Raw genomic sequence first — 12,337 nt, forward strand, 5'->3', positions numbered from 1 at the left:
CCTCTAACACCCCACCACCTCCACCCCCATCAACACTTAGAGCACAGGCTTTCAGGGATTTCTTCACCGACTGACTTCCAGCTTCTTCTGTTTCCTTTTTACCTGTATGTATAAGGCACATGGATAGGTGTAGATGTTTGAAAGATGATGATCCCATATAGAAATTATGCAAATAATGTTTTCACTTTTGGGGGGGGGGGAAACGGAACTCCCAGGAAGCTAAATCTGCTCAACAACATAATCCCGAGAGAGACGTGTGCTCTTGGGTCACAGATTGGCGTTCTGGGTCGTGTTTAAGGAATCATCATTAGGACTAGTTTAACTGGCTTCATTCCCATGCAGTGACTCCCAAGGCCTTGGAACAGAATGTCTGATTGACCTGTTGTCTGGGAAAATCAGGCGCAGGATGTGGGTGAGGCTTTGATGGAGACAAAGGAGGTAAAGGACCTTTTTTCCTCCCATAAGACTCTTCGAATCTTGATGGACAGACAGTTAACAATACAGGGCAATACAACAAGATACAAGGCAATACAGGACAATACAACAATACAAGATAAATGCGTGGTCAGCACCAATTGTCTGTCAACACACATCAATAATAGACTTGTAGCTTGCCAGGGACTGGGGAGCCTGGTGGGCTGCCGTCTATAGGGTCGCACAGAGTTGGACACGACTGAAGTGACTCAGCAGCAGCAGCAGCAGCTCTTGTTTATACACTTACCCTGATGTGAACTTCTTTTAAAATATCTTTTCTTATTAGCGTGCAATTTGATCCCTATTTTCAGAACACTGATAAAGGGACGTGGTGTCTCCCCACAGCTCTTCCTTTGCTTGGTCGGCCCTTGCTAAGGAGGCTAAGGTTTGGGACTCCTGCCACTCTCCTGCCTTTCTGTGTGTGAACTGGCCCAGCAGATTTTAAATATGAGTGACATGAACTTGGGGGTTCCATGTAGGAGGCGTGGCATAAAGGGAGTCCCCCCAACATTGAGCTTCTGTCATTTTAGCCACTGCAGCTGGTCCTGATTTCTAAGCACATAAATCTTGTAAGTGCTGGCCCCCATTCTTAACAGGCATTCACCTATATGCCATCTATTTAAATATCTGAGTCATTGGCAAAACCAGAGGTGTGAACTACATCCAGACAGTCTTAACCTCTGGTTTGCTCACTTCTTTTCAAATGCTTCTGGTGACTGGAAGTCAGAGTAAGATGCTTCCTATTAGTGTAAATAAAAACCCTCAGTTTGTTTTAAACATTTGCAGAAACAGTAATGCTTACCAATAAAAAGCCACGCCAAGAGGCTCAGAAAAAGCTGCCTGATATAATGGAATGTTTCTCAGTGTGCTCATAAACATGGAGGATTTTCTTTTTTATTCTGGGGCCTTTCTTAAGAGATTTGTTTAAGAGGGTGGAGATCTAAAGTCCAGAATCTTTTAGAATAATATCCAGGAAATGTGAAACCAATTCAGGACTGCCATTCTTTATCATTTCCTAATGGGATATACAGAGTCCCTAATAACATGTTTGCAAATTTCCCATGACCCTTTGTTGAATAATGGAAGTAAGTATCAGGTGGAACTTCTTGGGCTGCATTCGAAGGGGGTGAGTTTTTCAGCTAGTAAAAGGCTGTATTTTGATCAAGTGGTCTTTATTATGATTTGAGCAGCAGCAGAGCCCTGATTTTCTGTAATAGGCCTATTTCAGGTGTCTCTAATGTGTTCAGACCCAGTTTTTAATTCAGAAATCACTGTGACCCTATTGATCCATTTCCACTACTTTCTGGGTCTCTAGGACATTAGAGAGAGGGTTCAGTCTCCAGCCAGCCAGCTGCATGAGACAGTCCCTGGCTGGACTCCCCCGGGCTGAGCACAAAGCCCAGCCACACCAGCCCCTGGTAAAAGCTATTGACCAGTGTGGTCTGCTTCCACTTCCTGAGATACACCCCTCCCTCACCGTCATTTCCAGCCTCAGCCCTCACCTGCATCTCGGACTCCCTCCCGAGCTCCAGTCCCACATCCACAGCTGCCTCCTGAACCTGTTACCCGCATGGCTTTTGGTCACCCCAAACGCCACAGAAAACAGGACCTGGACCATATGGTCTTCGGGTTTCCTGTTGATTTTCAAACTCAGTCTTAACAAGTCAGCATTTAAGAGCATCTCAATTCTCTATCTTCCCCTTCACAACTTCCCTAAATCTTTTTAATGATACCACTAACCTCCCTGCCATGGAACGTGTGTCCTCTTCTGTACATATACACATTCACCCATGCACATATAAACGTAAAAGTGACAGGTCAAAAGGGTTGAATTGGCTAATGTACTTGCCTAGAAAGAAATTGTTGTTTGGTCACTAAGTCCGTGTGACCCCATGGACTTAGCCCACCAGGCTCCAAAATAGCACAATGCATATATCTTATTGCTCTTAAGATGACAGTGTCATCTTCATATAAAAAGTAAAGCTTGTTGATATGCTGGTGACCTTACGCATTCTTGGATGTCTGGGTGTAACTACAGTGCATGACCCTCTTTCTCTTTCCCAGCAAGCACTTGTCACCTTGGAAAGCTGGCAGAACAGTCGACTGGCCTTGAATCCAGAAATGAGTTGACCTTCGTGTCCCCACAACTGATGGTTTGTCAGTCACAGGGAGGAACTAATAAACTTCCTGGTGCTTATTTGCCCAGTGGCACATGTAAAAATGCATTTCATAGAGAATAGGCATGTCAAGTTTGAAATTCGGACTTGTTGTATCAGAGTGTAGTTGTTGGAGGAAGCCCCGGCAATCAGGTTTTCCCACCTCCTGATCTTACTGAAGGGGGAACTGAGGCCCAGAAAGGTTAGGCAATCTGCCCAAAGTCACACAGCTTGTTAGTGACAAAACTGCCTCTGAAGTGCTAGTATTGTAACCCCAAGTCTAGAGCTCTTGCATTCGCCTGCCTTTTAAATATGTTGAATCTCTTTCTGCTGCTCATCTGATGTGAGTCCTCAAGCCCACTGAAAAACCCCAATAAATCCTGGTCCTTAGGCTATTTGAACATATTAAACATTTACACAAATAACTCATAATAATAGCTTAAGTTGTAAATATGAAAGCTTCACACGGTTACTTCTTCACACTTAAGAAGTAAACTTCCATCAGCTCATGGGTGGAAGCTGCTGGCTTCTCTGTCTTTCTGATTGCTTTATCCATCTTTCTGAAACCAGGTCAGCAAACTGCAAAGACTTGCTCTCCCCCGCCGTCCTCTCAGTGCGCGCGCGCACACACACACACACACACACACACACGTAAGAATGAACTGAAAGCAGGGTTGGTTGGATACGTTTCCTTTTAAACTCTAACTTCCAAGGACCTGGGTTTGCATTATTGATGATGTATATGGAGTTTCTGTGTCAGGCATTTTTTCCTGAGTTACAGAATCATCTGGAATGGGGGGAGAACATTTCCCCATATCTGGGTGTCGTGTAGAATGAATTAACCTATAAACCTCTGGGATAATTGAATTGTGGCTTTCACTTAAAATGGCTACCTAGCTGAGATTTCTGCCCACAGTTTCTTCTGCCTGTTCTTTTCTGTTAGTTTTAGATCCTGTGTTTTCTATCCCATATAGCTTCTTAGGGAAGGGTGCATCTTCTAGATAGCTTGTGCTTCTATAGTGCAATTTTCTGTTCTTTTTCCCCTTAATTTCATAATACATGGCTCATGAGCCTCACCTTCTACATGAGCGTCTTCATATTATCCTAATGATGCCACGAACTCCTATTTAGTATATTGTGTAGTTAAAGAAAAAGAAAATATGTGGGTTTACTCTGTAAAACCCAAACGTAGCACAGCCTTTCATAGGCACAAGAGGAGTGGCTACAGTTTAATCAGGAGGCCTGTGGTCTTCATGCAGAAAGGGAGTAGGCTCAAGAAAATGCCTCTTGATAAAGAAGATGTGGTATATACATACAATGGAATACTACTCAGCCATAAAAAGAACAAAATAATGCCATTTGTAGCAACATGGATGGACCTAGAGATGGTCATACTGAGTGAAGTAAGTCAGAGGAAAACAAATATATGATATCACTTACATGTGGAATCTTTTTTTTTCTATTGTGTGTATTTTATTTTTGTTGTATTTTTTTTTAATTTTAATTGGAGGTTAATTACTTAACAATATGTGTGGAATCTAATAAAAGAGTACAAATGAACTTATCAAAAAAAACAGAAATAGAGTTACAGATGCAGAAAATAAACTTATGGTTACTGGGGGGGGTAAGGGTAGAGGAGAGATAAATTGGGAGATCATATACATGTGGGCATATAAATTGGGATTGACTTATACACAATCCTATATATAAAATAGATAATAAGGACCTACTGTATAGCACAGAGAACTCTACTCAATACTCTGTAATGACCTATATAGGAAAAGAAGCTAAAAAAAGAGTAGATATGTAGAAGAGACTCACTTCGTTGTACACCTGAAATTAACACAATATTGTAAATCAACTATGCCCCAATAAAAACTTTAAAAATAAAACAATTTAAAAAAACGCCTCTGGGTGTGTGAAATGGATGGCACTGCTATGTCCCTGTCCACTCTCCGAGGATGAGGATGCTGTGAGGAGACTTCCCAGTGTTTGCAGTGCTGACCTGTCAGAAGCAAGGGGGCTCATTCCTCTCTGCTACCTGTTCCCCCTCTGTATCCACTTCAAGATGAACATAAACCTCAGGAAGTCTCTTCCAGAGCATTTCAGACACCCCTTGGTACAGTGACAAACCCATCTATGGTTTTCTTTTAGTATAATTTTCAAGTAATGTGAATGATCACACCAAACCTTTTCTAGCTCTGATCTGCCTTCTCTGATGCTACCATTACAGTTTACTCAGTCTCCTCACCAAGCCTAAATTAGTAGTAGCAGGAGGTGCTCTGCTCCCCATACATTTTGAGCTGTGTTGCAGGCACGCAGAAAATATTGAGCCACCACGAGATGCTGGGAGTTAAAAAAGACCAAGATTCAGCCTGGCTGCTGCTGGTGGACACCAGGCCTGCCCTCATTGTTTGTGGTCGATGCAGGAGCGTGGAAGGTTAGGTAGGGCCTTCGCCAGGCTGTTCAGCGTGGTTTCGGCTCTAATCTGTCCCCTCCTTGGCTGCGCTATTGGCTTCTTACAAATTGATTCTTCTGAGAAGGAAGCAAAACTTCCATGAGAAAGCCAAGTCAGTGACATGCTGCTTGATTTCAGAATTTAACGTCTCTTAAGAGCTGAGACTCAAAATTGCATTGGTGAGCTTTGAACCCACTTATTCACTGCAGCCCAGTGCATAAGAGAGAGGTCAAGAGAACCTGTTCTTTACTTTGCACTCTGTGGGTGCTCATCAAGGCACATGTAGGGGTGAGTGTTGCTGTGTGTGTTAGCAGGATCCAAGGAAAGAACATCCTGGGACTTCCCTGGTGGTGCAGTGGTTAAGATGCCACACTTCCAATGCAGAGGGCGCAGGTTCAATCCTTGGTCGGGGAACTAAGATCCCACATGCCCTGTGGTATGGTCAAAAAAAAAAAAAAAAAAAAAAGGAAAGAAAATCCTATAGTATGTTTCTTTTTCTTGCTAAGAAGCATTATTATAGTAGGAAAGATGTAAGTAAGTGCTCGTTTGCTGTATTTTATGGGGCTTCCCAGGTGGTGCAATGGTAAAGAATCCACCTGCCAATGCAGGAGACACAAGTTTGATCCCTGAATCAGGAAGATCCCATGAAGAAGGAAATGGCAGCCCACTCCAGTATTCTTGCCTGGGAAATCCCATGGACAGAGGCACCTAACAGGCTACAGTCCAAGGGGCCGCAAAGAGTCGGACATGACTGAACACACACACACACACACACACACTCACTCACTCACTCACTCACTCTCTCTCTCTCTCTCTCCCCCCCTCCCCCCCTCACATGCACATTGCCTCTTTAGCCCTTTGCTTGTGTTTTTTTCCCTTCAACTACCTGCCAGTTTCTTCCAAGGCTCATCCCAAGTCCACCACCACTATTTCTAGCAAATACAGTTTTACTCACTCCAGGGTCCATTTCGACCTAACCCCTTTCCTCCCTTGTCTGCTGCTGCTTTTCTTCTTTCTTCTTAACACTGTTGTGTTTGTTTGTGCCCAGTGGCAGTCTTTAAGAGGTACACTTGGAGGTCTGCAAAAATAGTCCTTTTGCCAAAAAATTAAAAAGAAGATTATTTGTATAATTTACGTTATATGACCATTCTAACAAGTTGATATTATATGAGGAGACATTTTATACTCAAAGCAATGGCTGCATTTGCAGAAATTATTTTTTGAAAGAAAAGGAATAAAAATGTTAATACTGTTTGCCTTAAAATCCGGATTTGTGTTAACTTTGACATACTGCATATAATCTTTGTTAGGTTGTTAAATGAACTTCATGAAATCACTGGCCATAGAAGTAAAAGATAATATCAAACTCTCATACTTGGTGAGTAGTATACACTTGTATTAAAGCCATCATGTTCCAATAATAACTGGCAATAATAATATATAGAATGCAGCTACTCAGTGTATGTATGAAGGGTAACTAAATCTTTGGGGGCAATCATATGAAATCACAGGTGTCTGGATGAGACGTATTCAGTCTAAACAATGCCTAATTTAATGGGATTTTTTGTTTTTTTTTCATTACACTTACATTATTAATATTTACATCTTTAGGCAGTTAATGCCAAAGAGGGAATTAGGGGAGAAAGATTCTCTTTAGTTTCATTTCAAGTTACCTCTCAGTATTTACTTGATGGAAAAGTTTTGTAACTGTTTGGCATGTGAAAGACTCTTTTATAAAATAGAGGTCTAAGACCCAGAAAAATGAAATGTTTGTCAATGAATATTAAGCATTTATTCTGAGCCTGGCACTGTGCTAAGCGTTGAGTAATAAAAGATGGCACTGTCCTTACTACCTACTGTTCACTGCAATCTTACCCCTAAGGAGTAGAGTTGAATCTTCTATTTTGATTCTAGTGGACGAAAAGCATTCTGTTTCCCTTTGGATTAGAGTGGCAGAAAAGGTGTTCAAGGGAGGTACTTTCTTTAGCAACCACCAGGTGTCAGTAGAGGACTTGGAACTCTTGACAACAAATGTGTTCTTGGTTTTCCTAACTCACTAAGGCCATCCCTCTTTTTTTTTTTTTTTTTTTTTTTTTTACCGTCTAAAGATTTTTGTCAATTGTAAATTTTTTTTTTAATTTTATTTTATTTTTAAACTTTACATAACTGTATTAGTTTTGCCAAATATCAAAATGAATCCGCCACAGGTATACATGTGTTCCCCATCCTGAACCCTCCTCCCTCCTCCCTCCCCATTCCATCCCTCTGGGTCGTCCCAGTGCACCAGCCCCAAGCATCCAGTATCGTGCGTCGAACCTGGACTGGCAACTCATTTCATACATGATATTTTACATGTTTCAATGCCATTCTCCCAAATCTTCCCACCCTCTCCCTCTCCCACAGAGTCCATAAGACTGTTCTATACATCAGTGTCTCTTTTGCTGTCTCGTACACAGGGTTATTGTTACCATCTTTCTAAATTCCATATATATGCGTTAGTATACTGTATTGGTGTTTTTCTTTCTGGCTTACTTCACTCTGTATAATAGGCTCCAGTTTCCTCCACCTCATTAGAACTGATTCAAATGTATTCTTTTTAATGGCTGAATAATACTCCATTGTGTATATGTACCACAGCTTTCTTATCCATTCATCTGCTGATGGACATCTAGGTTGCTTCCATGTCCTGGCTATTTTAAACAGTGCTGCGATGAACATTGGGGTACTCGTGTCTCTTTCCCTTCTGGTTTCCTCAGTGTGTATGCCCAGCAGTGGGATTGCTGGATCATAAGGCATGTCTATTTCCAGTTTTTTAAGGAATCTCCACACTGTTCTCCATAGTGGCTGTACAAGTTTGCATTCCCACCAACAGTGCAAGAGGGTTCCCTTTTCTCCACACCCTCTCCAGCATTTATTACTTGTAGACTTTTGGATCGCAGCCATTCTGACTGGTGTGAAATGGTACCTCATAGTGGTTTTGATTTGCATTTCTCTGATAATGAGTGATGTTGAGCATCTTTTCATGTGTTTGTTAGCCATCTGTATGTCTTCTTTGGAGAAATGGCCATCCCTCTTTTGACTTTTCAAAGGCGGTAGACCTCCGTTGGGCCACTTTCTCCCAAATATTAGTTCAAACACTTTCTCCTCAAAGTTGTATCACATTCCTTCACCTTATAAAATTAGCACAAATTCCTTGACCTTTTTCTACTTTAAAGATTTTATGTCTGTCTTTCATGGTGATGGTTCTCCAAAGTAGGGGTAGGGGAGATTCACCAAGCTCCTGTTATTTCCGCTGATCCCATTCCCCAAACTGCTGGAGCCCCCTGTTAGCTGATATGGCGAAAGGTGGAGGGTCTGTTCTTTTTCCTGCACAGAGAAACAATCTGATGGTGGAGCTTGATGGCTCTAAACTACAGAAGGAAGTGTCAAGAGAGAAAGTCCTGGAGATCCACTGGTCTAGATATTTGATTCCTCGTGTAGCCTGTGTTCACTTACAGACGTTAAGGAACGGTATGTTAATTGACAGGGGAAACCTTGGAGAGGCTGGTATTGATTTGTTTCATACAGATTTTCTTCAGTTTCTTATCTTGCCTCCTCACTCTATATTTATCTGTTTGTCTATCTATCTGCCTATCTGTGCTCGCTTGCCTGCTAAGTCATTTCAGTCATGTCCGACTCTTTGCGACCCCATGGACTGTAGCCCATCAGGCTCCTCTGTCCATGGGATTCTCCAGGCAAGAATACTGGAGTGGGTTGCCATTTCCTTCTCCAGGGGATCTTCCTGACCTGGGGATTGAACCCAGGTCTCCTGCATTGCAGGCAGATTTCTCTATCCGACTTACTTCACTCCATATAATCATCTCGACTTCCATCCATTAGTTCATTCTTTTTATTATTTTCCTCCTCACTTGACAAGTGGTAATAGATTTAGTAAAGTGAAGAATCTGTATGTTTCCATGCCCTCCTTCAGTCCCAACCCAGGGATTGAAGCCGCATCTCCTGGGGAGCACTTGGTGTGGGGCATCAGGGGATAGAGTGGGAGAAGGTGCAGAAGTGCTACCTTGGACACTCAGGCCTCTTTTCAAGCCTTATAAGATGTCAGAAGTGGTGGCAGTTGGAGGGTTGTCAGTTCAAATGAGCTGTTCAACTGTTGGTAAATTGAGGGAGAGATGGACTGGGAAGCTGGAGACACAAAGTCAGCAGCTGGCTTCAGTAGCTAAGGCTGCCAGGGTGCGTGACCTGCAGGGGTTGGAGAGTCAGACATGGTGTACAGCCCCAAGTCTGTGCCCTGAAGTAAGGGCCTGACTGATGGACGGTTCTGTGGTTTAGTACACTGTGGGGATTTCCTTCGGGCCAATCAGAACAGTTTGACAAATCATGTTATAGCTAACTCCAGTAACTATTCAGATTCTTCCGTTGTTTTATAGTGAATGAAGTATCACAAATAAGGCAGCACATCAATAGGGATTAAAAAATACTTTCAGTATTTTGCTTCTGTAGAGATTTTTGTCATGATAGTCAAAGAAGGTCACCTTGTTCTTGAAAACATCATGCAGGATATCCTTAAAATATTCCATAAACACATGTGCCAAAGAGGTCAGCTGATGTTCTTACTGCAGTCCTGCCAGCTCTGTGTCGGGCAGCAGCTCTCAGACCAGACCTGGGAAGGTGCTCAGACCTGTATTAGGATGTACTTTTAAATACATCATTGACCTGACCAAGAGATTTTTACAGAAGATAACGCCTGTGGCATCAATAATGTGTTGTTGTTTTTCAGTCGCTCAGTTGTGTCCAACTCTTTGCAACCCCATGTACTGTAGTCCTCCAGGCTCCTCTTTTCTTAGGATTTCTCAGGCAAGAATACTGGAGTGGGTTGCCATTCCCTCCTCCAGGGGATCTTCCTAACCCAGGGATCGAACGCACACCACCTGCACTGGCAAGAGGATTCTTTACCACTGAGTTACCAGGGAAGTCCAATAGTGTGTTAAGCAGCTTTTTTTTTTTTTTAAGTTCTTAAATGTTGGCTTGACTTCCAGTTAACATGGTACCTGCCTATGGGATTGTATAAGGGACAGATCTAATTGTCCACAATCAAAGTGTCTTTCCTGTATAATGGCTTTGGCTCATGGGCTCTGGCCTTTCCCAGTGCTTCAGGGACTCCTACAGCAAGTGTCTGCTTGTTCCCCAGAAACTGGAGTCGGCAGATTCTGGCCACGTTGCTTGGTGTCGATTCTCGTGTCTCTCAGCAGCAGTCTTACTGTCCCTTCTCCCTCCTGCCCTTTTCAGATCACCGGGGTGATCCTGCTGGCCGTTGGAGTCTGGGGCAAACTTACTCTGGGCACCTACATCTCCCTTATCGCCGAGAACTCCACAAATGCTCCCTATGTGCTCATCGGCACTGGCACCACCATCGTCGTGTTTGGCCTGTTTGGATGCTTTGCCACATGCCGTGGTAGCCCATGGATGCTGAAACTGGTGAGTAGGTCACAATGGAATACTGCTTTCGGATTCTGTTTTGTAAAAATGCAAATCACGTGAAAGCGAAGTGGCCCTTCTTGAAGCCACAGATGAGACCTTGATATTCATTGACTCTAATTTTAGTTCAGACTCTTACCTAACCTACCCTTTAGTCCCCTAGAGGGACAGACAAGCCCAGACACAGCCTGGTACAAAAAATCCAGTCCTGGTCCCTCGAGGTAGATGATGACAAAGCAGTGGCCAGCAGTTCCAATAAGCCCTTTATAGCCATTTATAGCAAGATGCCCTGTTCTAGTTTTGAATTCAGTCTTAGAAATCTCTTGAAGCATGTGATATGCAGCCTTGGTGGGTGAGGCAGTATCTTGAACATAAGCATCCTTTCATGCCCAAGTTCCCAGTGGAGAAATACTTTTCTGCCTCCTTGAGCTTGGCCGTGCTTGAATGCACGGGCATGCTTTCCTCTACATCTGCATCCCCTGGCTCCATGTGGTGGGAGCTGAACTAAGCCAGAGCTTCCCCACTCAATAGAGGGTTGATATGGGACCAAGTATTGGCTACCTGGACCTGGTAATAGGACAAAAACAGCAGTGATGTTTCCCAAAGAGTAAGGCAGGCTGTTGAAGATGGTTACTGCAAGTCTCAACTTTTTGGTAGACCAGTTGCCTAATTCTCTACTCTCTTACCCATTAATGTGGAAGATTTTCATAGATAAAAGTGATTTCCTGGTGGCTCCAATGGTGAAGAGTCTGCCTGCAATGTAGGAGACCCAGGTTCAGTCCCTGGATTGGGAAGATCCCCTGGAGGAGGGCATGGCAACCCACTCCAGTATTCTTGCCTGGAAAATCCCATGGACAGAGGAGCCTGGTGGGCTACAGTCCATGGGATTGCAGAGTTGGACACATCTGAGTGACTAACACTTTCAATACTTTTCATAGATAAAAGGCCGCAAGGGGCTCTCCTCAAAAGACAACTTTATTTAAAAGGATTTCTCTCAGACTTCTTGTTCTCTGAAAGGGGAGAGTGGAGATTCCATGAGTGCTGTGTCGCCTGCCCTTTCTTGTTTAGCCCTAGATTGTAGTAACCCATAATACCGTCTAGTGACAGATATGGGTGTGAAGATGATTCACTCCAAAGGACCCATCTTCCCGGTCTCTTTGTTGACAGCCTCATGGAGCTCGTGCTTGATTTGGCCACTTTCTGCCCTGCAGACCATGTGGGAAGCTGATACCCTGGCCACCACTGATCCTCCAGGTTGGTGGAAAAGCCGTAGTGAGACCATACTGAGGCACTTCTGCTGCTGTCGCCTCCACTAGGACCCTGAGTCAGCCTTCACTTCTTACAGGCACTAGTGTTTCCTTTGGTCTAGGGTTGGTAGTCTTCAACTTTGATCCATGTCTAAGTCACCTGGGCAGCTCTGCCAGGGACCCACCCCCAGCCAATGGAACCAGAATCTATGGTAGTGAGGGTCTGGCTGCATATTTTCTGAAAGCTCTCCAGGGGGCGCTATTGCACAGCCAGGGCTGAGACCCTCTTCCTGGGTACAGTGATTAGCAAGGAGAGAATTAACTCCAGAGGCAGAGACCTCTGCAAATCCACCTGTCCAGACAAGAAGGGAAGAGACTTGGAGACCTTGACAGGCCCTGACAGTAACTGGCTTAAGTCTTGACGGCAAAGATGTAACCTCTTTGGGCCTCTGTCCCCATTTATGAAAGAACACTGTGGGACTAAATCACCAAGGTTTCTTCCAGCCTAAAGACTATGACCAAAGCAG

General features: G+C 43.6%; 1 protein-coding gene across 1 annotated transcript in view; it reads left to right on the forward strand.

Moving 5' to 3' along the window:
- Positions 1-12,337, forward strand: part of TSPAN7 (tetraspanin 7) — a 129,494-nt gene that overhangs the window by 95,142 nt on the left and 22,015 nt on the right. The window contains exon 2 of the mRNA XM_006052899.4: positions 10,375-10,563. Within this exon, the coding sequence (XP_006052961.1) occupies positions 10,375-10,563 (189 nt within the window). The remainder of the gene's footprint in view (positions 1-10,374; positions 10,564-12,337) is intronic.

This window comes from Bubalus bubalis, chromosome X, assembly GCF_019923935.1.
Source record: "Bubalus bubalis isolate 160015118507 breed Murrah chromosome X, NDDB_SH_1, whole genome shotgun sequence".
In the NCBI taxonomy this organism is placed as follows: Eukaryota; Metazoa; Chordata; class Mammalia; order Artiodactyla; family Bovidae; genus Bubalus; species Bubalus bubalis.